The 26,264-nt window shown below is 43.9% G+C and overlaps 1 protein-coding gene across 2 annotated transcripts in view; it reads right to left on the bottom strand.

Moving 5' to 3' along the window:
• FSTL4 (follistatin like 4) overlaps nucleotides 1-26,264 on the bottom strand; it is a 401,478-nt gene that overhangs the window by 333,132 nt on the left and 42,082 nt on the right. For both annotated transcript variants that reach the window (XM_023617696.2, XM_023617697.2), the window contains exon 3: nucleotides 23,518-23,551. In XM_023617696.2, coding sequence (XP_023473464.1) covers nucleotides 23,518-23,551 — 34 coding nt within the window. The remainder of the gene's footprint in view (nucleotides 1-23,517; nucleotides 23,552-26,264) is intronic.

The raw sequence follows: 26,264 nt of genomic DNA, 5'->3' as shown, positions 1-26,264 counted from the left end.
ACCTTTCTATAGTGAAATTGTAAAAATCAGCATTTCTGTAAAACTATTATCTAATCCACAGTCCATGTTCAAATTTTGTCTTTTGTCCCAATAGTGTTCTTTATAGCTGTTTTTCTTTCCTAGTACAGGATCCAACCCAGGATCACAGATTGCATTTAGTTGTTATGTTTCTTTAGTTTCCTTTTATCTGGAACAGTTCCTCAGCCTTCCTCTGTGTTTCTTGACCTTGATATATTTGAAGAGTACAGGGACGTTATTTTGTAGAATCTCTCTCAACCTGGATTTGTCTGATGTTTCCTCATGATAAGATTCAAGTTATAAATTTTTCACAGGAATACCACAGAACTGACATTTTTGTCCTCAGTACACCATATCAACAAGTACGTGATGTTGGCTTGTCCCAGTATGAGATGTTAGTTTTAATCATTCAGTTAAGGTGGTATCCATTGAACGTCTCCAAAGAAGAGTTAGTATTTTTCCTTTGTAATTAAAAAACAATTGGCAAAGAAGTACTTGCAGAATCTATAAATATTGTATTCCTCACCAAATTTTAACTATTGGTTGTCAGTATCTAATGACGACTTTTAAGACACCATCATCCCTTCTATATTTCTTATCTGGCATTCCACCATAAGGAAGAGCTTTCCTTTATCCTCATTTATTTATTCATTCATTTATATAAGAATGGACTCATGGATTCCCATTTTATTCACTGGATTATAATCCTCTTCCAGTTATATTTTATCGCATAACCAATCATTCAAAAATCTAGTCGCTTCACACAACAACATGTTTTATTATCTCTCACAATTTCTGTGGGTTGGGAATCTTGGAAGGACTGATTCTGGCTCAGGGTCCCTCAGGTGGTGAAAGTCAGACAAGAGCTAGAGCTGGAGGAGTGAGGGACTAACTAGCTGGGGCTTGTTGAGCATCTCTCTCTCTTCGTGTAGTCTCAGAGACTCTCCATGTGGTCTTCCCACATTGGCTAATATGGTTTCCCTCACAGGATGGTGACTTCAGGTTAGTCAGACCATTTACATGCCAGTTCAGGGCTTCCGTGAGTGTGTTTCAGCCAACAAGGAAGATTTGTCTCTTTTTATGACCAAGCCTTAGAAGTCAAGTAACATCACTTCTATCGTAGTCACAAGCCCGCCCAGAATTAAGGAGAGGGAAATAGATCCCATCTTTTGATGGAAGGAAGGTCAAAGTCACATTGTAAGATGTGTGATGGGACATATTGTTGTGGCCATCTTTGGAAAATACCATCTGCTACGTTCCACCCTCTGACCACAACAATTCACATCCCTCCCACATGCACACATGCAATCCTCTCCCTAATATTCCCAAGTCTGTTAGCACATCAGCACAAAATCCAGGATCTTGTTATCCAAATCAGGTCCAGGTTCAGATAAAGCTCCTCAGGTAAGGTTTCTTTGGTTCAGCTCCTTGAGTACTGTTTCTCTAAATCTGAAGACCTATAAACTAAAGAAACATATAATGCCCCCATCAGTAGTCTCTCCTTATCTGCAGGGCATGTGTTCCAAGACCCACAGTGGATGGCTGAAACCGTGGATAGTATCAAACCCTATATATACTATGTTTTTTCCTATATAAACATACCTATGATAAAGTTTAATTTATAAATTAGGCACAGTAAGAGATTAACAATAATAACTAATAGAGCAATTATAACAATATACTGTAATAAAAGTTATGTGAATGTGGTCTCTTTCTGTCAAAATATCTTCTGGTACTGTACTTACCCTTTTCTTGTGATGATGTGAGATGATACAATGCCTACGTGCTGAGATGGGATGAGGTGAATGACAAGGCATTGTGACATAGCGTTAGGCTACTACTGACCTTCTGACAATACATCAGGATGGATTACATCAAGCCATGACAGTGTTGATGGTTGGATGTCAGGAGCAGACATTATCAACGGTTGGGGATCCAACAAAGGGATGATTCACATCTTGGGTGGGATGGAGCGGTATGGTGCAAGATTTCATCAGACTACGCAGAAAAGCACACGGTTTAAAATATGAATTATTTACTTCTGGAATTTTCCACTTAATATTTTCAGATCACAGTTGACCACAGTTAACTAAAACTGCAAAAAGCAAAACCAAGGATAACAAGAGACTACTGTACCAATCTACAATGGTGGGATAGGCATAGGATAACATCTATAGATATTTCCTTTAAAAAAGGGAGAAAAGGTGAGGCACATTTCAATTACTGATCCACAGCAGTTCTGAAATCTAGCAGGTAATTGTTTCTGGTTCCTTGATTAGGACTCAGGTCTATTCCCACCCAGGAATAATTCTCCAAGGACCTTGACTCCACTGTCTGATTTTTCTTTTCCATAAAAAGTAGCCTGTGTTTGTAGATAAGCAGTTTTCTCAGCCTGCTTCCTACCCATAGAAGTTAAGGCATTCAGAGGCCTCTTCATTTTGCACTATTCTCTGTCCCTTTCCATCTAAACTTGCATAATTCTTTTTAAAAAAAAAAAAACTCATGGGTTTTTAATGGTTCAGTTTATAATGTACTATGTGATAGTTAATTTTATGTATCGACTTGGCTGGGCCACAGTGCCCAGATATTTGGTCAAACATTCTTCTGGATGTTTCCGTGTAGGTGTTTGGATGAGATTAACATTTAAGTGGGTGGACTTTGAGTAAAGCAGATCACCCTCCATAATGTGGATGGGCCTCATCCAATCAGCTGAAGTCCTGACTAGAACAAAAACTAGCCTCCCCTGGCAAGAAGGGATTCTGCCAGCAGACTGTCTTTGGACTCGAACTGTAACCCTTTCCTGGATCTCCAGCCCCCTGGCCTTCCGGATCAGATTTTGGACTTCATAGCCTTCAGAATCACGTGATTTAAGTCCTTAAAATAAATCTCTTTCTATATAAACACACCCCGTCGGTTCTATTTCTGCAGAGAAGGCTGACAGAAGTCAAAACCACAAACCTTTTCAAGATAAGCCCTGCTGGATCTTGGGCCCTCACTGAGGCTGCTCTGGGGCCACGCTCTTAAGATAACTAGAGGCCCTATTGTTCAACAGAAAGGCACACCTTTAAGATCTTTAGAAGATCTTTTTTCTTTTTTTTCTGGTTGGAAGGATCTCTGATTCCTTAAATTTGTCTGAAGTTTTAAAAAAGACTCTCACAGGCCCCCCCATAGGTTTGATCTTTGTCCTGAAATCTTTTCTTAATTGGACCACTTCTTGCCATCTTTGAGAGGTGGGGAATGAGAAACAGCTTTATTTTCAAAGCCAGTAAGTCCTGGCTCCTTTGTATTTAACAGTTTCCTCCTTAGCTCACTTTCTTCCTCCCAGGTTTTATCACAGGCGAATTTTATGACCACCAAACTAGCCACTCCCCCTTATCAAGGGCCCTCTTTTATCCAACTCTTAATAACACTTCCCTTTCTTGCCTTTGAGCTCCCACCAAGAGCCTTCTCAAGGCTCTTCAGGTTTCTGCTAATGCTCTTACTGAGGCCCTTTAAGTTTCCACAAACAATCTCTTCAAGCCTCTGCCTGCTTCTTCCTGCCGCCCAGTCCAAAAACCAATGTCACTCGCTTTGACTTTTTCAGTATGGCACCATTCCATATCCAGGCACCAAAACCTATTATGACCATCTATTGCTATGCAACAAATCACCACGCAACTTAGTGACTTAAGACAGCCACAGGCATTTTATTATTTCTCAGTATTCCTGTAGGGCAGAAGTGTGGGAGGGTTCAGCAGGATGGTTTGAGCTCAAGGGCTCTAACATGGTTGTAGCCAACTGGTGGCTGAAGCTGCAACAGTGGGGAGCTGAAGCAGCAAGGGGCCGGTGTGGCAGCGTTCTTTCTTCACATGGTCTCAGGGCCTCACGGCTAGCTCGGGCTTCCTTATAGCATAGTGACCTAAGGACAGTCAGTTTACATGGTATCTCCAGGCTCCAGCACAAGTGCCCCAGCAGCAAGGTACAAGCTACTCTGCCTTTCATGATCTAGCCTTGGAAGTCACATGACATCACTTCCACCACAGTCACAAGCCTGCCCAGATTCAAGGGGAGGCAGCATAGACTATACCTCTCAATGCGAGGGGTGTCAAAGGCACATTGTAAGAACATAATGTCAAATGGGAGATACTGTTGTGGCTGTCTTTGGAAAATACAATCTGCCATAATTCCATGACTAACCTTTTTCTTTATTTTTTAAGCTGAAATTGTCTAGACGTGGTCAGTGTGAGCCCTTTCAAGCTGGAGACTGTATCCTTATGACAAGACCCCACGATTCTTTGAGCACTGCCTTACTTTCTGGAACTAAATAGTGTTCCACATACACTGTACTTTTTCTGCTCCAGAGCTGGAATCAGCCATTTCTCCAAGAAGCTTTGGTTCCCCTTAGTGGAGAACCTGGGTGCTAAGGGTCTTCACTGCTTTTGGGGTGTCATGCTTCTGGACCAGCTCAAGAGGCAAAGCTAGGAAATGATACGTACACATACACTCTGAGTTCTTACTGATACTTCCAACTCCAATCCAACAACAAAGGACACATCTAGACTTCCCTCTTTCCATATTTGTAACTCCCTGTCCTAACAGTAAGAAACCTGGTTCTCATTATATTCAATATATTTACTCATTTGTCTGCTGATGGGTTTTCAAAATTATGTTTTATTAAGTTGAATAAGTCTCCGTCTATTCCAGTCCTCCTTTTCTAATTACTTTTTGTAATAATGAATATTAGACTTTTCAAATGCTTCTCCTATATCCTATCTCTCCTAGTGAGATGATTACCTATCTTTTCTACTTAAAATTGTTGCTGTGGTGAAATACATCAGGACATTTCTAGTGGTAACTAAACATATTTTGGGGATAAACCTAAACTATTATGGCTTATTATCTTCTATTAACACACTGCTAAATTTAATTTGCCAATTTGTGCTTAGGACTTTCACAGCTATGTTTAAAACTTGCCTTTCTGTTTTTCATACCATTCTTAGTAGGGCCAGGTTGGGGTATCGAGTTTACTCCAGCTGCATAAGCATACCCACTTTTTCTACATTCTGGAATAGTTCACGTGAGATTGAAATTGTTATTCCTTGAATGTTTGTCAGTATTCAATGGTATCTGGATCTGATATCATCTTTCTAGTAGGAAATCTGATTCTATTACTTTAATGATTATAAGACAGTTTTAAATTTCTACTTCAATAAGTTTTACTTTTTTTTTTAGGAATTTGATCACTAGAGCTTTCAAATTTATTGGCAAATTAAGATTCCGTTATTGTTTTAATTTCTGCAGCTTCAGTAATTACATCTCCTTTTTATTCCTCACATTACGCATTTATTCTCTCCCTCCCCATCTCCCTTCCTCTCTCTTTCCTGTAGTCTCCTGCAGAGTTTTGTCAGTTTTGTTAGTCCTTTCAAAGAATCCTCATTTGGCTTTCTTTCTCCTTTCCACTGTGTTTTTTTCAATTGCACCCATTCCTTTTTAATATTGTTCTTTATTATTTACTTTCTTCCTCTTTATTTGGGTTTACCCTGCTCTCCTTCACCTAAATACGTCAGCTCTAGGACTTCCTTCTACTCTAGTGCAATCGCTTAAGATGATGGATTTCCCTTGAATTTTTGCTTTAGCTACGTTCCACAAATTTCAATACACAGTATTTGTTTAGTTAGATTTTCTCATTTTTCTTGACTCATATATTATTTAGAAATATATTTAATCTTCAAACATATGGGAATATTTCTAGTCATCTTTTTAAAATTTCTGACTTCATTGCCTCAAGGACAGAGATTCTACAAGAACTGCTTTATGGTTCAGCTGGTGGCAAAATTCCTAAATTTTCCTCGTGCACTTGAGGAACATGTGTGTTCCCCACTTGTGTGTATCCTGGGGCACGTCTTCACGTCTGTCTTCCAGTTCTCTTCAGTTGTGTCTAATTTGCTCTTAATCCATCCATTAGTTCTCACAATTATATTTTTCATTTCTAGAAATTATACTTGGTTATTTTTCAAATAATCAAGATCATTTATTATAGCCTTACTGTTTGCTCACATTTCAGCTTCCTTCTTCATATCTTACACTATACATAGTTACATTTTTAGTATATATTTGTTAATTCCAGTATCTGAAGTTCTGTTTCTGCGGGATGTCACTATGGCATCTCTGTTTCCTTTATTTATTTAATTTTTTTGACTGTGAACTCATATTCCTTGGGTGGTAACCCGTCAAAATTATTTGAAGCCTATGTTGAAGAGAGATTTTTCTAGACAGGATTTGGATTTGTTCTACCACATGCCTTGGAGCACTACCCACTAGGACTGCTTTAAAGTAAATTCTTGGCTTGCAGTTTTCTCAGACTAGTCTGTTATATGAATTTGTTGAAAACCCAACTCACAGTTCTAGCTCTCACAGGAGATAGTCTGACCTTCTGTCTGGCACCACGGTGACAGGCAGGCTGTTTTCTTCCCCCACCCCTGAGGGGAGACAGGGCGTGTTTACTTCCCTTCCACGCTTACACTCAAGATGTGGCCTGCTGGGGTCTCAGCTTTAGGTGGACGGGGTTTCCTAACAAACTGACATGTCGCAGGCTTGGCTCCTGTCTCCCATATCTCTTCAGGTCACAAAAAGCAAAGCTCAAGGTCACCTGCATTAGGCAAATGCCCTCAAAGCAAAAGGCAGCTTCAGAGCCCTGATTTTCAACTTTCACTGCATTTTTGGCCTTTTAAGAAATCTTCCCTTTCCTGCTTTCTCAGTGATGTCACTAAAAGATCACTTAAATGTTTCATCCATCACTTTAAATTGTTTTAAGTGGAAGAGTCGGCTAAGGTATCTATTTCCCCACACAGCCAGAAACAAAAGCCTGCACAAACAGTTCTAAAGTTTTCACCTAATTATTGCCCACTCCCCCTGAAATAGTGGGTAAATGTAATTACTTAGTTTTGATGAAAGAAAATGACTTGGCCCGCTAAACCCAAGGCTTTCTAACCCAATTCATTTCAGCAAGTGTTCACTGAAGACATCCGAGTTCCCAGTCCTACCGTTCCACTTGAATAGAAGACACAACCCCAGCCAACCCGGCCCCCAGTGCGGGTGAGTAATAGCTGGACAGAGATGGTAGTGCAGGGTCTGCTCTAAGGTGGGCCGGTGCTATGCCAGGCTTTTGTATATGTATTTAATCCATACAACTGCCGTATGCAATAGAATTATCACCACCCTTCGAGAGCGAGAACACCAAGGCACAGAAGATTAAGTAACTTGCCTAAAGCAACGTCGCTGGTAAGTTAGAACATACTCAGAATGTCTGGCCTCATGAGTTTGAAAAGCCACACAGAAAAATTGAGAACACAGTAGCAGATGCTGCGAGATTACATGAGGAATAAGAGTAGGAGAGAGTCTCCGGGTGATGGCAGCCGGAAATGCTGTAGGTGAGCCGCTTTAGAGGCAGAACGGACTTTGGGCTTCTCTGTACTGATGCTTCCTTGCACTGATCATGGCCTTGCCCTTTGCTGTAGTGTGCCATGTCACATGGTCAATGCACCCTTATGATGCCTGTCCCAAGCTGGACAGGCACATCTTGCTCCTCTCCTCCTGCACGGAGGGAGCTCAGTCCCCTCACAGAACCTGTTAATCCTGCCCTCTCACTATTATTTATGAGGTTTTTCGAATAAGTCTCCTGGGCTTCATGTGAGTCCTTTCACAGCACAGTAGCCAACAAATTTGGAATCATTGCTCTTAAAGACGAGGGGCGAGCCATGAGAAGCTGCTATAGCTCCAGCTGCATTAGAAGCGAGCGGTGTCCGCCTGCCTCTTGCCTTTCTCTGTTAATGACACTGGGGAAAGGAGTGTGGGAGGGAGGAGAAATCACAAGACGGTTTTTATAAAATTACCAATAAAGAAATAATGAGAACCCAATAACTACTAATTACAGAGGCAAGAGAAATAATAAAAATAATAAAGCAGAAAATGTACTAAAGCAAACAATTAAGACTATTTTTTTAAAATAATACTTGCTACTCAGCAAGTATTAATTCTCACCACACAAGGGCAGTAACTGTTTTTCATCTGAGTTCTGCACATTAAGAAAATGACACAGGGGAGTTAATAAGCTCCTCCCAGCTCCAGGACACTTTGGAGCCCGGCTTCCAAGTTTCCCATGCTCCCTCTCAGGCTGAGACGTCATGTTATGTTTATCATTTTTCTAACACCATGCGACTGATTCTGGAGGAGCCAAGAAAATCTTTGGGATAAATACACTGATTAAAAAGCTACTTTAAAAATGTCTTTTTTTTTCTTAACCCAGTGAACCAAAATATATAAATCAGAACTAGTTCGGTCTACTGCGTACTGTAAATGTATATTTAGATGTAACAAAATATCAGTGGGAAATAGCTTCAAAAGTAATTACTTTACAATATATGAGGGAATGTCTTTGAAATGCTTAAAGCAACTGATCCATTTTGAAGACATAGCTCACATTAAGAGGCACAAATATTAATTACCAAGGTAGAAATTCACTTGTAAACTTACAGCCTGGAGTGAATGTTTACAGATCAAGGCATAAATATCAGAAAATAAGAGAGCTTAATGGAAGACGTAATGCCTAAACCAAGGACCCACTTCTAGACACCAGCTTCACCAGAGATTCTCAAGGAGGCCAAAGAGGTAAGGGTTACTCCAGCCTTTACTCTAAATTCCTTCCTGCACCCCCCCCCCACCACCTTACTGACATCTGGCTGTACTGTGCTGTGATTAACATGTTTTATATCTGAGTACAAAACAGGGGCTGAAAACTCAAATTCCTATAGAGACTGTTCAGGTAATTTAATGAGTGCGGTTCTTCTGAAATTTCAACTTGTTCATATTTATTTTTCAAAACCGCATCCGACACTTAGTCTCCGTCTCAGGGAGGCAATGGGAGCAGCGTGGACTGTGGCAAACAGGAGAGCATGTACTCTCTCTCCAGACACAGCTGCTCACTCCAGCCTGTTGTCGCTGTGAAGTCATGTGGGCCCACAGTTAACAAAGCATTTCACTTTGCAAGATAATCGGCCTATTTGGATCTGTATGTGACATTTCCTTGTTTTTAAATGTTGGCAACTTATTCCAGAGAAAATATAAAAACAAAAAACTCTCTGTAGGCCAACACTATATAAGTCAAACAAAACATGACCATAGGCTGAATCGGGCCCATAGGCCATCAGTTTGAGACCTGCTAAAATAGATTTTAGATGTTCCATACAAGATAAATATGGAACAGACATTGGGCTCGGGGGTCTTAGGAGAAGCCTGTGTTTGGTTTTCTTTCAAGAGGCAGACAGACTTGATCACTTCCCCAGGTAGGGTCTGATGTAGTTTAGTGGAAGTTCTGCAACCCCCTCAAGACCAAAAATGACTGTGGGGGTGTTCATGAGGGAAAGTGGGCATGAAGCACTAATGTGGGGTTTGAGCATTAGCCAGCAGGCAGGAGAGGCATGTGCGGGCAAAAGTTCTCTCCAGCCCCTTGAACATGGGAGCAGAGCCACAGAATTCCCAGCATCCACAGGGTATAGGGCAAGGCAGCTATGGGCAAAGTCTCCTGCTCCCGCCATTAACCATCAGGTCTCCCGGCCCACAAAATGGAACTCTCCCTCTGACCTCCAGGGGGCGCGTGAGAGGGAGAGCCTGGTGTTCAAACGCCTGCCTGTAGTTCAAGGTCTGTATCACAAGGGCGGACACCCAGGTTTGTCCAAGACCAACAGACTGGACCAGCATCCTCACATCTGTTCCAAGGCCAGGCAGCAGCTTCACAGTGTCCCACCTCTGACATTCGGTCTCCCTGTTTACCTGGATCCTCTGCACTGCTCCCACTCCGGCAGGGCAGCCACAGAGGCACCTGCTCTTCCTAAGCTTTTCAAGGGCAGACCATTTAGAAACAGCCTTACAGATGTGCCTTAGAGCTGAGCGTCCTCAGAACAAGGATCCCAGGGAGACCACAACAGTGAGACACAGGGACACCCTATTACAAAGGACTCTGTTACAGCGAGGGCCACCAACTAATGAAGCATCCAGTCAGCCAGATCACCGATCCTTCAAAAGCCAGCGTTTCCTCACCTGTAAGAGAGAAGATCATGCTTGTCGCCTGCGCTAGGCTGCTGGGAGCACTGAAACAAGTTAACTCGGCAAAGCTGTAGCGATGACAGAGGTCACCATGTGCTTCTTTCTGCAGAGTCCTCTCCACCCAAGCAGGAAAATAAAATATTTATAAATATTTTAAACAAAGGTTAAAGCAGAGAATTTAACTAGAAAACTCAGCCAGAATGCCCATCACTAGCAAATGGTGGCTGAGTACCGAGGGTATGTTGGATATTGTGCCACTCTTGAGAGAAGGCAGAACTTGGCCCAAAGGGTAGGAAGAAAGGGAAGAAAAAGAAGAACCACTATAGAGAGTCCTGAGGTCCACAAACGTGGGCTGAGGTCCTCATACCCCACCTCTGCTACTCACCAGCCATGGGACCTCAGACCAGTCACTTCACTGGTCAGGTTGTGTCTTCACCTGTGAAAACAAGGGTGACCTTGCAGTGCTCTTCCAGATGTAGAGTTGGATTATCAGGATGATCCCATGAATAGAGGTGGCAAGAAGTGAGCCAGACCTCCAAGGCAGGCACGACCACCACCGCAGAGCATTCAGGCAGGCTGCTTGGTGGCGGGGGCACAGCCACGAAGACAGGCTGTGGGACTGGCCTTGGGAACTAGTGTAGGGACTGGAGGGGAGCGGCGCCTGGCCCAGAGCGCTAGGCACACACAGCGGGCTCTCAGAGCATCTAAATAGGGCTTGGCCGGCAGTGGCACATCCCTTGCTGTATTCTCAGTATCTCTGATCCGTGACACTGGCGTCCTAATGGATCCTGCTGTCAGCGATGGATAAGCATTGAGCTAATAGATGTCAAACAGCATTTGCAATTCTGAGATGACTTCGTCTGCCTCCTCTCCCAGGACTCCCCAAACTGAGATTTGAAATTTAGACGAGATGGGTCAGCTCTAGACAGCTCCTCTTCCAGAAATCTCATTGGAAAGAAACTTTAATTATTTCCTAAACAGACAGATGATGCTGAGCTTATTAAACAACCACCAGGACCACAACCACAGCCAGAAGCTGCTTCTCAACCTTCTTGTCTTGGAAAGGCATGCAACTCCCCAAGAGACACATGAAAATGCTTGTCACCTCTTGTAGTTTAAATGCTTTCATTCATTCATTCAAAGCACCCCTCACAATGAATTATCCCATTTATTAGAAAATCTGCAGAAGGCCAGTGAGAGGGTTGGATTTGGAGGTGTCAGGGAGGTTAGCATCTGAAACAGGATGCGAGAATCCAACCATGCTGCGGCATTCACCCGAGCTCCCTCTGAATGGTGACAATGGTGACGGCAGGGTCAGAATGGAGTTCTTGGTTTGGGTTTCAGCTCCAGGGACATTACAGCTAGTAGAACATGCTGCAGAATCGCCTGTCTGGGGAGCATCTGTATTTGGGGGTTACTGCAGCACCCGGCACACGGTAATGAATGGATCTCCTGGCTCTACTTTAAACTGTCATCATTTTAAACTATGAAATATGCCAAGTGATAATTAAACCTCACCACAGACAGGTACTGTGAAAATGATTAACTTTTACCATTTTCTGAATCCCCAAGGTATGGGATCATTACATTGACAGATGAGAAAACTTGTCTTTACAGTAATTTATTTTTAAAAGAACCAAAACAGGACTAAAAACCCTCTGCTTTCCCACTGGCTTTTAATTTGAAAACGTCTGCTGTAAACTCACATTGATAAAGGAAGCCCAGTGGAAGGAGTGCCAAGCTGACTGTCAGCATCTCCATCTCTGCCCCAATTAGCTGTGTGACCTGGGACAATCCCCTTGTCCCCTCTGAGCATGTTTCCTCATCTGTTAGATACCAATGGTAACATCTTCTCTCTACCTAACTCACGGTTTTCTTGCACATATCAAATGAGATGACAAATGAGAAAGCTCTTTGAGAGCAAAAAGCAGCCTGGTAATACTACCCAAGTAGAAGACGTCATTATTCTACACTCTGCCTAAAGGGGGAAAGTGATATGTGAGCACAGCTTTACAGACTTTCTGTCTTTTAAAAAATAAAAAAAAGAAAACATAACAAAACAATTCATTTTATTTTTAGTTGAAGTTTCTAAGCGTGAGATGAGATCTGACCCTATCAGATAAATGTCTCCTCTTAGCCACAGGACTCCCATTTTGTGTCCAAATACGCAGTGACTCACAGAAGTGATAAAAATTCAAATGAGGCAGCCAAGCAGCTGGAGGGGAATGCTGCTTCCAGCACAAAGAGACAGCAAATAACTGCTAAAATTAGTGAGACAAACAGTTTGAAATGGATTTTTACTCCCCCAACTCACTTTCCAGACCTGTGATTTTTTTTCTTTAAGGCCAATTTCTTCTGAATGTGGACATTCCTGTTTCTCTGCAGCAGTGGCAGACCCGAAGGGTCCCACGACTCTAACCCTGCAGGCGCTTCAACTACAGAATGAGGAGTCCACGTTTGTGACCATGGACATTTCAATCAGAATTGTACAAACATCACTGAATTTCCATCAAGAATGTGCTTTCCTGAATGACCTCAGTTAAGCCCATTTTGATTCTTTGATCAATTTCCTATAGTGTTCAGAGGGGCCCCAATTTTTCCTATTTACAAAATAAGATTGCAATGCCTGTGTCAGAGGGTGTTTATGAGGATTACATACGAGACTGAATGTGAGAACGTTTCCATCAAAAATTCTTCCAATCTAAAGAATTCATATTAAAGCAGTGAAGTAAGCCTTTGACTCTAAATTAACGTATGAACAAATGGGAAACTGCGATTGAGAAGAGGCTGCTGAACAACAGCACCGCTTATATGTAAGGCCCAGGTCCCCCAAGCCCCATTTGAGTCTCTGCCTGCCACACATACCCATTCGGAGGCAGCCAGCACAGTGAGCTCCCACCATCCCTTCCCAAGAAGGAAGGGGATCTCTCAGGAAATATGGAAAATATGGCTTCTGAGAAGCCTCATGGAGGTAAGTACTGAAGTGGCTGCTGGGGGGGAATCTGTGCATTTGCTTTTGATCCTTATGCCCTTTTCTGAAGGGCTAAAGAAAGAGCATGTTGGGGGTCGAAAGCAAACAATAACACGTCCCACAGTTTGGGCCAGCAAAGGCTCACACCTCACCAGGTCACTGCATCGGTCATAGAGGAAGGAGGAGAAAGAGTGGGAGACCCAGTCACCGGAGGTAGCTGTGATTAAACAAAACAAAAGGCCCTGTATTTGTCATCAGGGAGCTGGGTTCCAATGCACACTCCCTTATAAGCTCCTGTGACCTCGGGTGAGCAGTGCAATCTCTTAGTCTCAGTTTCCTTCTTGGAAGATGGGAGAGACGCCCTCTCCCTGAAATACTAGATGAATGCTTGCTGAGGCTTAGCTTGCCTTTGAGGCACTCCAAGCCCCTAGGGGGTGGAGAATGTGATAGACAGCCAGATGTAAAATCATTTAGTAAATGGTAATATGCATAGTGGACTTCTTTGCAACCTTCCTGCATCCACGTCCCTCACTTGGGCACAGTCCCAGTTGTTATTTGGGGATCCACCTTCCTCCCACTCTCAGCTCACGATTTCCTGACGGCAGGGGCACAGCCCAACTCTTGCCAAGCCAAGCAGCATGCAGCACCCCTCCGGCCCCAGTCATCGAATCAGGAGGAGGCGCATGACCTGACTGCATCCGTTCTGGGTGGTTCTTAGCACTTTTGTGAGAAACATCAGACCAGAGGCTCTCTCTTCCACAGGACTTGGAGTTGTATTTGGGGGAGGCTGGCACTCACCACAAAGGGGAGTCAACTTCGAGGGGTGAAATGAAGGGTGAAACCAGGTCCTTGTACCCTACATCAAGTGTGCCTGAAGCCAGCAGCCCCCCAACCCCTGCTCCTGCTGCCCGACTATCTAGTTACACAGCCCAATAAAGTCCTCTTTTTTGTTTGAGCTGGTTGGATTGGGTTTGCTATTTGCAACAATAAAAAGTCCCCACTGATAGACTATGCCATTAAGAGTCAAAAGGAGACCCTCTGCCAATAGATCACACTTTGGAGAAAAGATCCAGGACTTAAGCCCCGCCAGATCATTGAGAGAGTTGTTCTCCCAGGTCCCCCTATCCATCTACAGTGAGCAAATACTCTCACGCTTTGTTGTCGGTCCACCTGAGAGGTGCCTGGCCATGGTGCATACCTGGGTGGCCTTCCTGTCTACAGGGCACTCACACATCTCCTCAACTGAGACATCTTCATTGCTCTGTACAGGCAGGGACCAGGCCTTGTTACCGCTGCACACCAATCTACTCAAGGAAACTTCCATTAGCACCCAGTAAACCTTCAAGAAACACTAGGAAAGGTACCTAACTTTCTGCAGGAACTATTTCTTTCAGAAGTAGTAATTCTCAAAGTAGTTTCCCAGACGTTGCTTCAGAAGCACTGCAGGGGTGAGGGGCAGCTGAGGGGCTGAGAACTCCCCACAGAGGCCTCCAGAGAATGGGGTGGGTGGGCAGTGACCAGGCTAGGTGCCTGAGAAACCAGCACCATGCACCATCCAACCACACTGACTGTGCTCAGACCTGCCCTCTGTTGGCTGCACCCATATCCCAGAAGGCTGGAGGTCACTGTCAACATTCCACGGAGCCAGTGAGTGGTCAGACCTGCTCATTTCTGTGGCACATGTTCCCGGACTTCCTGGAGAGCACAAGGCAAGCTAATCTTACCTTATACAAGATTCAACATTTTGCAAAAAGCTTTCCACATGCAGACCCTAAAAGTATTTGTTGGAACCCAGTGGCAGCCCTGGCCAAGAAGAAGTCGACCTGAAATGGGAGTGTGCAGAGAACCAGTGGGTGGATGCACAGGATCTCCTGACCCTGGCGGCCTGATCTGCAAGGGCCCTCCAGGGGCAGTGGCTTGTTCACCAAGCCCAGTGCAGGCACAAGAGAACACACCATGAAGCCCTCACCCCAGCCACAGGGGAGAAACAGGTCAATGGCTCAGAAGGGAGTGGGGCCAATCAGAGAGAGAGCGCTGATGAGCTGCACTCATTTAGATAAGATGTCTCACCTCAAAGACTATTTCCAGTTTTGGCTCTGTTTCCACTGAAGGTGAGAGATTAAAGATTTGTTAAGAGACAACACAATCTGAAAAGGCAGCAGTTTTGTGTTTTTTTAAAGAGTTTTTAAAAGACGAACTAATTCTGATGACAAGAAAAGAATTAGAACATAACGGTCAGTTGGATTCTGTACCTCATTTCCCAATAAAGAAAGATTGCTGAGCAGCAATGAGACAAAGAGACAGAAACAAATGATTTTTAAGTCACAGATAATTAACCCCAGAGGCGTGCGGATAGCACATTAATATTGCTGGGGCAAATGGCTTAATGAGTTTGAAAAGGGCTTCAGTGTTTATATGGAGATCATTTCAAGGGTTCCTGAAAAGCAGAGAAACGCCTTCTGGTTTGGGGGCCAGGCAAGGAGTGAAGATGACAAACGTCAATCTTAACTACGAGGTTTCAGAGAAGAGAAGCAAGCCTCCTGGGCAGGGATGGGTCCTCAGCAGGTCTATGGAAGCCTCATCACCTCCTTTCTCCAGGCCTCGAGGGGCAAGCTCAGTGTGTTCCCGACAGCGCCGTCTTCTGAAGGGCTCGCCTTATTGTCCTTATGAATCTGCGATGGTTCCTTAGGGAACAAGACTCTTTCTCCATAAATTCCAGATGGGGACCTAGTTTTGCAGTGGCAGCTCCCAAGGAGACTCCCGGACAAGCTCACCGCGCTGTACAGGGGTTCATTAACCTGCCCAGACCCACCAAGGCCGACAGCTGGCCCATCACAACCGCAGACTTAGTCCATTTGTGTGAACTCCGTCCAAGCACTTTTTAGCAGAGGGACCCACAGGTTGTCAGAAAGAGCAGAGTAGCTCTCGGAGGATGGTCGTGAAGGAGAGTGAGCCTTCCAAGGGCACTGGTGGGAAGAGCAAGCACAGCAGATAGGGCAAGCGTGTCCGGAGCTTGGGGTCCACAGCCCAATAACTCGGCAGCTCTGATACCTATGATGTTACCTGATGAGAAGTGGAGATGTGACACAGCGCTGGGTTAGCCCTGGGATGTGCCAGGCGTCTAACACCTTTTCGGTGCTGAACACATGTCAGGGGCAGGGTCCCTGGGAGGAAGAGTCTCCATCTCTGCTTTCCAGGGACTCACCCGCCACCGCAGCATGAAAACCCTCACCAGAGCACAGGTCACAACCACCAGGTGTGTGGTGCTGCAGTCCAGTCCTGACTGAGGAGTCACATGTGCAGTTCAAATAGCAGCATGGGTGGCTCCTGTCATCAGCCCTAATGACGCAGCAAGGTCCTGCTTCTTCCAAATTACCCAAGAGAGCTGAAATCAGACAGGGGATAGGATAGAACAGTCACTTACCCAGAGCCTGGAAAATCCTTAATCAAGGAAGATCATGTGCAGGGGCAGGAGTGAGGACTCAGGCTCACTCTGGCTGTCTTAGTCCACAGCTGGTCTTTCCAGGTCCAGGCACTTAGAATTACCTTGGAGAAGCTTGGGGAAGAGAACCTTGGAATTGTCCACAGCCTAAGAGTCCTCTGGCTAACACTGTGCTTGGTCCTTGGGAAGGGCCCTTGTCTGCATTCGCTGAGCTTTATTACAGTGCAACAATTGAAAGGAAATATGAAGGGTCAAGAAGCTGTGATGCTCAAGAACAATTTTTGATCCCAGTGCCCAGAAAGCCCCTAATATGGGGAGAGAAGTTTTATGTGTGTTTGTCCTTAAGTTCTTAAACACATCCTCAAGAAGAGAGCTGTTTGGTTCTTCTGATTGCGAATGAGAGAATTTGAGGAGAAAGTTCAAGACTGTGACAGAGGGATGGGAATGGGTCAAGTTAGGATAATTCTTCATGGGAAAAGCCAACAGGCCACCACATGCAAGGTCACATGTAAGTCTGCTTGCAGACAGAGGAATGGACTTGGTGACCTGAGACATTCCTCACTCTATGTCTAAGGCCAGATCTACAGATGCAGGATAAGAATCACCATAATGGAGATCACCAGCCTCACTGGGCACTGATGCCACTGCCCACACTGTGGCAAGGGATCTCCAAGTCCAATCCCTCCCCACGTCTCTACGAGGCTGTGAGGAGCATCGGTTGCATGCTGCCCAGCATCCTTCCTCTGAGGATGTCCCCGCGCTCCCCACTTCCCTGCGTTTGGATGAGGGCGATTTTGCAAACCCAAAGGGGAGAATGTGCAATCTCACCTGGCCAATCACAGCATTGCATCCCCTCCCTGCCACAGTGATTGGTAGAGGGCTTGAGTCATGGTGCAAGCCCAGCAAATCAGAGTCCTTGCTGAGACTTTTTTGGTATCATTTTGGGGGAAAGTAGTTTCAATCTCTGAGATGGTGAGCAGACAGGACTCTGTGAGCTGCAGCTGCTTGTAGACATCCTGCAAGCCTTCCTGGAAGAGGCTGACAAGCCAAGAGAAGGAAGGAGAGGGAGAACCTTTGTAGCAGATGTACTTGAAGTGATCCACCCTTGAATTCTGCAGTTTTATGAGCCTTTCAGGCTTCAGCCAGTGTAAGTTGGATTTCTACAACCCAGAGTTGGGACTAGTGTTCTTCATTATTACTATCCCCATTTGTTTTCAGATAAGATTGAGTAACTTCCCCACAGTCACACTGTGAGTAAGTACAGAGGTGGGATTCCACTGCCTGCCAATTGGTCCTGATCAAAACTGGGTATACCAATCACCGAGTTCAACCAGAACACACTAGCGAGCTGTGCCATCCACTTCCCACACAACCTGGGGCAATTAGGTACAACATAGTTTTCGAGCTGCTGGAAAAGGGCAGCACTATCCAGAAAGAGTGCATTTCCCTGGGGTTAGAAGTGGAAGGAGACAGAAGTCCCTCCCAACTTTTTGGCTCCCGGTGACTGTACGAAAGAACAAGCAAACTCCACTGTATGTGAGTGAGAGTGGGATGGGGAAGGAAACTCCATTTCTTTCCACAGATGGTAGTGTCGATTTGAAAAGGACGCACTGCCCCAGGCACTGGCAGATCTGGATGGCTCCTTTTTAAATTCCGTACACCTGCAGCCATTAAAGAAGTTACCTCAAAAGAAGCTAGGAGTTTCTTAATCTGTTTCATCAAAGAGAGTCAGCCACTTCATACTATACCAAGACAGACTATGCAGGCAACTGAGAGATCCAGAAAACATCTGCTAAACAAAATCAAAATTAATGGTAAACAGAATGCAATTCTTGATAGCTGAAGTTCACCCAGATGCAGAGAACTATAAAGGGACTATTAGAGGGAGCTGCCAATTAGGGACTCATTCCAAGGGCTTTCATAAAGTGAGTCTCTAGTTACACACTCAGGACTGGCAGGTCATGTTTATGTGGGAGATTTGCATTGCTAAGGAGTTGGAGCCACCCTTGATGTGTGTGACTGTCACTCCCCTCTTTCTTTTTCCCTGAAGACAGCAGCATCCCTCTTCGCTCTCCCTCCCAGCCCTGCTGGAAGCCAGGCCAGGCTGGTCTGGACAGGAATGCGAGTGAGCCATCACTGGGAAGGCGGGTAATCCAACGTGACATTGGTGCCCACCCCAAAACTCACAGCCTCTAATCACAGCACAGTCACAGACATCTGGAATAGCAGCACATCATCCAGTGCTCCTAAGAGATGGCTGACAAGGACTGAATTATCCCGGCCACTTGCTCAGCTCACTCAAGTGTTCTCTCATGGCTGTAATTCAAAGTGATGGGATCAGTTAGAGAAAAGTACTGGTCTGAGTAGATGAATTCTGGCGTTCACAATCAGCACCAGCCCTCAGAGTGGACACGGGAGTATCTTGGAGAGGTGAGGTTGACACCTTTTGCTGAAGCTTCAAGAAAAATCTGAAATTAAATTGTAGGTGTCTAGAGGGAGGTGTAAAAACACCTGCTCTGGAAAGCAGATGAAGCAGCAGCCGTCTCTCCTTCTCTGTGCAGCTAGCACAGGTGGGTCTCAGGGCACGAGGATAACACAGGACCGTGCTGAAGGAGGAAGGGCTTTTGTCCTCTAGGGAAGGCATGTGCCCTTCCCCAAAGACATCCTACCAGTCTTTCAGCCCTGCCACAATCTCTGATACTCCATCTCCCTCCAGGTTCCCCTGAGAGTCCTTACCACAAACTTAACTCAGAAACAAAGCTCGTCTAGGAAGTTTTCTTCCAAGAGTCCCTCTCGGCTCTCTGGGCCTGGCAGTGGACACGTATGTACAGAAGCCCTTGGATGTGATGAAGCAGGATCAAGTCATTTAAGCCACACGTTGACCTCATTAGAGAAAGGTTTAGTGTATCAGAGGGCCATGGGTCCAGAGAGAATCTTTATTCCTTCTAAAATTAGCATGGAAAGGAAGGAAGGAGTCTCATGCGTAAGGTGCTATCTGCTCTGGTTATGTCATGAGTTACTGAGAGTCAAGGGAGGTAAAGAATGTGAAAGCTCTCTGAAAACTTCAGAACTGAGAAGTTATCGTCATTATTACTATCTCACCATTCCGTCCACGCACTGCCCTTGGAAGACGGTCAGTGGTGCCAGGGCATGTCCACACCCTGGGCTCTGAGGAAGTGTTCCCTCTTCATGGACTCTCTAGAGCAGGGCGTGGAAAGGGCATTGCATGGAATCCAGCCCCAAGATGATCAAAAGCTACAAAATTAAGATGCCATGGGAAACTAAGTTTGGGAAATGCTACATATTACACCCCATTGAGAGTCATACTTAGCATCTTAAAGACCTGAGAAGTTCTGCAGTAAAAATATCAACAACTAGCGCAATATTAAGTCCAGCGTTTGCCCAGTGCATTTGTTTCTTAAGGCTGTGGTGACAAAGTTCCACAACCTAGTGGCTTAAAACAAGAGAGATTTAGGGTCCAGCCCTGTGGTTGAATGGTTAAAGTTCCACACAGTTTCCTTCAGTGGTCCGTGTTCATGGGTTCAGATCCCAGGCATGGACCTACACCACTCACTAGCCATGTTGTGGAGGTGTCCCACATACAAAATAGAGGAAGATTGGCACAGATGTCAGCTGAGGGCTGGTCTTCTTCAAGCCAAAAAAAAAAAAAAAAAAAAAAAGAGGATGATTGGCAATGGATGTTATGTTTGGGAGAATCTTCCTCAGCCAAAAAAAAAAGAAAAGAAAAGAGAGAGACATTTGTTTTCTCACAGTTCTGGAGGCTGGGAGTCAGAAATCAAGATGTGGGCAGAGCCACACTCCCTCTAAAGGTGTTAGGGGAGATCCTTCCTTGCTTCTTCCTAGCTTCTGGTGGTTGCCAGCAATCCTTGGCATTCCTCGGCTTATAGACTCATCACTCTGATCTCTGCCTCCATCATCACATGGTGTTCTCCTTGTGTGTCTGTGTCGAAATTTCCCTCTTCTGAAAAGGATATCACTCATTGGATTAGGGTCTATACTAATCCAGTACATTCTCATCTTAACTTGATTACACATCTGCCAGGACCCTATTTCCATATAAGGTCACATCCACAATTTCCAAGTTAAGATTTCAAAGTATCTTTTTAGGGGACACAATTCAACCCATACCACCAAGCACACTCATCAATGCATCGGCTAGGAATACCCAATGGATATTCACAGAACACTCCTTAAAAAGTGCCTTTCAAGAACCAAAGCACTCAGTGCCTCTCTTTTCTATCACTAGGACAGGATCAAAGTGAAAAGACAATATACACAAAGCAATTTGTAGCTTTCACTTAATTCAAGAAATAATTGTTGAGCAACTACAGGCCCTGGGCTATGGCTGTGAGGGATTTGGGAGTGAATGAGGAGACAGTCTCTGCTCTCAGGAAATGAATGACCTAATAAGAGCAATATATTGCCTCTCACATAAGGTAGGGTAGGTTAAATGCTTCAAGAAATAGAGTTGGAAGGGATGACGGAGAGGTGGCATTTCACAAAGCTGAGGGACAAAGAGTATCCAGGCTGCAGGAACAGTCTAAGGCCGGAGTCAAGAAAGCTGCACTACAGTCTGGGAACCACGACATCACCGGATCCAAGGTTGGGAAGAGTGCAGGGCTAAATAAGGTAGAGATCAGCTAAGGAACACAGTGCATTCGTATCACCCTAATGATCCCCCACCCCACTGTGATTTAGCCTGGACTCCACTTCCATCGCTAATGTTAGCTCCTCTCACTTCAGAGACTTAGTCAAGAGTTTCCAAAAGTCAGAGTGTGAAGTTGCAATTGGTCATCCATTTGTAGCACTGAACCCCGGATGGAGCTGATACCTTTGAGTCAGGTGTAGTATTAAAACAGAACAAAACAAAAACAGGAAACTATCTTAGGTTTTGTGGTGAAAGGCTACCTCACCAGACCCCTCCAGAATCTCCTGGGCAGGGTAAGCTGAGCAGAAAAATATCAGAGTGTTACTTATTTGTTCCTCTTTCAGTTCCAGTTTGAGTCAGAGCTAAGGAACCAATCTTTAGTGTTTGCTGCTGGACAATAATGTCTTGTTTTTGTTTGTAGGAATAATTTATTGAAACGTTCACAGTGCCTCTATTATCTTTTTGCTCATACACTGTTCTAGAGAAGACGAACAACCCCACTACCCAAGCCAGTGAATCCTCAAACCCAAAAGTACTTGGAACCAACCTTCAAGGTCCCACTCTTCCTTCCCGCCTGTTAGGTTATAAGCATTGACATTAAGGCACAAGGCTATTTCATGAGGTCTCAGACACTCAACTTTGACAGAAACAAGCAAGAAAGACATCAGCTCACAACTGGAAGACAAAAGTTTACATGACGTCAGGACGAATTTGCCAGTACAAACCCAAAGCAGATGCTCCCAGTCAGCCAGTTGTGAAAGCTGATGCTTTCAGAGAGGAAGAGGTTCTGGATGAGTAGCGTGCAGCCTGAACATGCCTTTGTTCATCCTCAGACACATTCAATCTTTTAGAGATTTGGAGTGTTAAGTCCAACCAGGCCTTTTTATGCCTTTGAGTAAAAATGCACATGGTTCTCTCATGCCCCAGCCTTACTATTTACAGACATTTCTAACACAAGGACAGTAAGATTCCAAAACAAGTTTATATGCGATTCCACAATGTAAATTAATTCCAAACATTCACACTCAGGGGTACTGACATGAATGGAATAGTATTCAAAACCAAAGTTCATGTCAACTTCTCTCCTTATGACTACTTCTCTCCAATTTACAAAGTCAGCATGCCCATTATGAACAAAACTTCCAATAAGAAACATGCCTTCCTTGCCCCAGCTGCCTTCATCCAATTTCATTTGGTTTTGATATCCAAACAATGCAATTTACCCTATGGATGCAGTTCAGAGGACATGGAGTGCAAAACCAGAGATAACGGTAAATGGGAATGGAAGCCAGAAAGTTCATCCTAGAGCCAGACTAGCCACAACCTTTGAATCCAGGGTTTCAGAACCATGGACAGCAGCAAAGACCAGTTCAATTAGTCCACCAATATAGATAGTATGGAAAGTTCAGGTCTCCAAGCTCTAGAAAAACACTTTGATAACATGGCCATTCTCTGTCTTTCATTGAGATACATAAAATAAGAATGAATCAGGAGACAAGGATATGCTAGATTTAGGAGTCAATATGGATATTGCTCACTTTTTAAGACTGCCACTCTTTCTGGAGACAATGCCACAGGGAAGGATGTGGTTAAGGCTAAAACCAAAGGCCAGATCCTAGACCAAGAACTCACTCTGGTTTCTGACTTCATCCTCCCATTCCTGCAATAAAGGGATGATTGGTGATGACACCATAGATCATACAAAAGACATCCTCTTATTAGAAACTAGATATTGCTGAAAGTGAATAAGGGAAACTTCAATTTCTGCTAAAAGATTTCAGAAATTACCACCCATATACACTTACCTCAGAGACCAGAAAACAAATGTGCTAGAGGCATTCTTTCAGGGAAAATAGAACATCATGGAACTGTTTTCAGAAGGGAAATTAATTGGTTATTTCTATTTCAGCTTAGCTAAAGCTGTGAAAATCTAATCAGAAATATTTTTCACAGTGGCATCTTTTCCCAGATATTGAAATACCTCAAACCATAAGCCATTTTTCATTGTTGATTTTGTTTTTGCTGAGTGAAACTAAATAATTACTTCAAACTTCACTCAAAAACGAGCCTTCTCTCAAGAGACTGTAAACTTGCTCATGAATGAGCCAGTTCCCCAGACTCCACCTCTGATGCTTGAAGGTAGAAGACATGGTTCTCACAAGCAAACTCAGTTCTTGCAGTCCCTAGAGGCAAGTGCCAAATAGTCAGCAACCAGAAAAGGCTGCATGAAATTTCAAATAACAGGCTGCCCACAATCTGAAGTTCATCTGAGCTTCAACAAACTATTTCCAAATGTCAACACTGAGAATGAAATGGGTATGAATGCATTTTCCCTACCTTCTCTTCTCATGACTTCAAAGCTCCTGGATTCCTGCAAGAAAAGAAAGATTTTGTGTTTTTGAAGAATAATTCATATGTACAGATACTTGCAAATATCTCACCTATTCTTAGCCATTTATTCACAGAAAGGTGAACAATCTCATAAGAACATGACATTCAGCAATGTTGGGTCTGCTAAACTCTCAACACACACATATCTGTAAATGTAAACAACTTGTTGCTTTGGGGGCTTAGGCAAAAAATATTGTTAATCATGTAGTTTTTAATGAGCAGAGCCAACTCTCATGGTCTTCTGTATGTGGAATCTGGGCTGGTACCAAGTGTTAAGGAAGACTTTTTTCCAGTTTGACACCCTACCGTCTACCTAGGCTGCAGGTGCTTGTAGAGCCTGGGGAAAACCTAAGCAGACAGGGGCCAGAATTATCTGATTAGCAGCAGGTTCTGCTTTGTGGTGTCATAAGGAAGACCACCATTGCTCCCGTGTGGGTCACTGGCACAATCTGGTGACTGATTATGCTCAATTCAGGAGTTTCCAAAGGGTGAGCTCTTATGGACCACTTGGATAGTTAGTCCATGCCACTGGACTACATTAAGCCCTTGGTTTTTCTTAATTCAATCCCATCTTCCTGCTACATGCAGGGAAATAAGCAAAGTGTTTCTGAAGTTACATAAATAAAACAGAGTCCCTGCAATGAAGATATTCACAGTTGAACAGGAGACTACAGAACAAACACAAATTACTGAGAAATAAAGGATGATTTTGCTTTGATAAACACCAGTATATTCACATTCAGCTTGAAAAATAAGGAAGAGGGTTTTTAAAAGAACTTTGAAAATAGCCCTGAAGACAGGCTTTTAGGGCAGGATTTCAGACAGGAATAAGGGAGAAAGAGAGAATAGCTTAAGCAAAGGTAGGGTGAGGGTAGAGTACAGGGCACACTCAGGAAGCAGGAAACGGCCCAGTGAGAAGTAATAAGGGAAAAAGGCTGGAAATATTTATTGTGGTTTCATAACTAATATAAAGCATCTACAATTCATCATAAATGACCAGTTTAGGATAAAAAGCCTAATATTGGGAACAAGCTGGAAATCCATGCTAGGAAATGATTGTTAGCAACTGAAGAGAAGATAAAACACTAAACTTGGGCCAACTCCTCACCAACACAACCAAGAAGACCATTCAGCACCAGCACTTTTTAAGCAAATGACAATGTCTTTCACACCTTAGCATTCTTATCAAACATCCATTTAGGGTCAGGAAGAGAAGGCAATATTAGAGAGAAAACTGAGGAGGCACTGAAAAGTTCATTCTCCCCAAATAACATTCTCTGACTGCCACCTCTGTAATGAGCAAAGGCCCAGGTGGAGACCAACCTAAAAGACATGTTATAGGCCAGCAGCCCATCAGCACAGCACAATGAACCAAACGAGCTTCCAGAATGCTGGTTCCCAAACGGGAATTCACCAGCTCAGGGTTCATAAGAGGGAGCATGGAGAGTGGTGAGCTCAATGAGAGATATGTAAGCCATGAAGCACATCACACACAAAGCAAGCCCAGTTCCTCCCATACTCCTCCTCCCCCTGCTCCAGAGGCTGGCACCTCCATCCCTGGAAATAACTAAGATTTGTGAAACAGTAGTTCATAATTGACTTACAGCTCTAGAAAAAACTTTATGGAAGTGTTATTGCAATTACACATAGTTTATAAATTAACTTAGGGAAAGCTGACATAGGCATAACATTGTATCTTATCTAACAACATGGTACTTTAAATAATTCGTTCAAGTCTACTTTTATTTCTTTCAAGAGTATTCTATAATTTTCCTATATGTATTTTGAATTTTTTTTTATCTTTTGTTATCATAAACGGAATTTCTCTTTCATTATGTCCTCTATCTGGTTTTCGTTTGTATATATGACAGCAATTGATTTTTACATATTGATTTTATAACCAAGAACTTGACTAAACTTGTTATTGCTTGGAATTGTTTTTCCATTGATTCTTCTAAGGTTTCCATTTCTATATTTACATAATCTGCAAATGGCAATGCTTTTCTCTCTTTCTTTCCAGTTCCTATGTCTCTAAGTTGCTTTTTCTTGTCTTATTACTTCAGCTCATTCCACAACTTAAGGTTAACCATTGTGGACATAGTGGGCATCCTGGTCTTGTTTCTGACTTTAAGAAGAAAATCTTGGAGGGTTGCTTGGAAGATGGTGGCATAGGAGGACTCTGAACTTATCAACTCCCACAGACATGACAAATTTACAACTACCCTTGTAACAATTATCCCTGAGAGAGAACTGAAAACTGGATAAAAATAACCCCCACAACAAGGGACAGTGCTGACTGAGGTGGAAGAGGCAGAAATTCCCTTCTGGAGAGGAAAAAGCCACATTCTTGCTGCAGCACGTCACAGCAGGGAGCAATCTTAAGCCACATAGGGGATCGCCTCCACCTTCCAATGCCTGAAACAATTGTGTGCTGTCATGCTGGGGGCCAGCTCCATCTGGCTGCACTACTGAGTGAGCTGAAAACAGCCTTGTAGGCCAGAGGCTTAGAGCAACTGTAAGCCCCTGAGCCTACCCCAACCAGCCATGCTGGTGGCCTACTCACTTAACAGGAAAACTGCAGCAGGAATGTTCTATTACACCTTGCAGCTGACTGTGCTGGGGCTCCCCATGTCTGACAGAGTGACTGAAGGGATCATAGCAGCCAAACACAGCTGAGCATTACAACCATCTGG

Source organism: Equus caballus, chromosome 14, assembly GCF_041296265.1.
Source record: "Equus caballus isolate H_3958 breed thoroughbred chromosome 14, TB-T2T, whole genome shotgun sequence".
Classification (NCBI taxonomy): domain Eukaryota; kingdom Metazoa; phylum Chordata; class Mammalia; order Perissodactyla; family Equidae; genus Equus; species Equus caballus.
The sequence above is the reverse complement of the archived record's forward strand: the minus strand, read 5'-3'. Positions and strand labels throughout refer to the sequence as shown.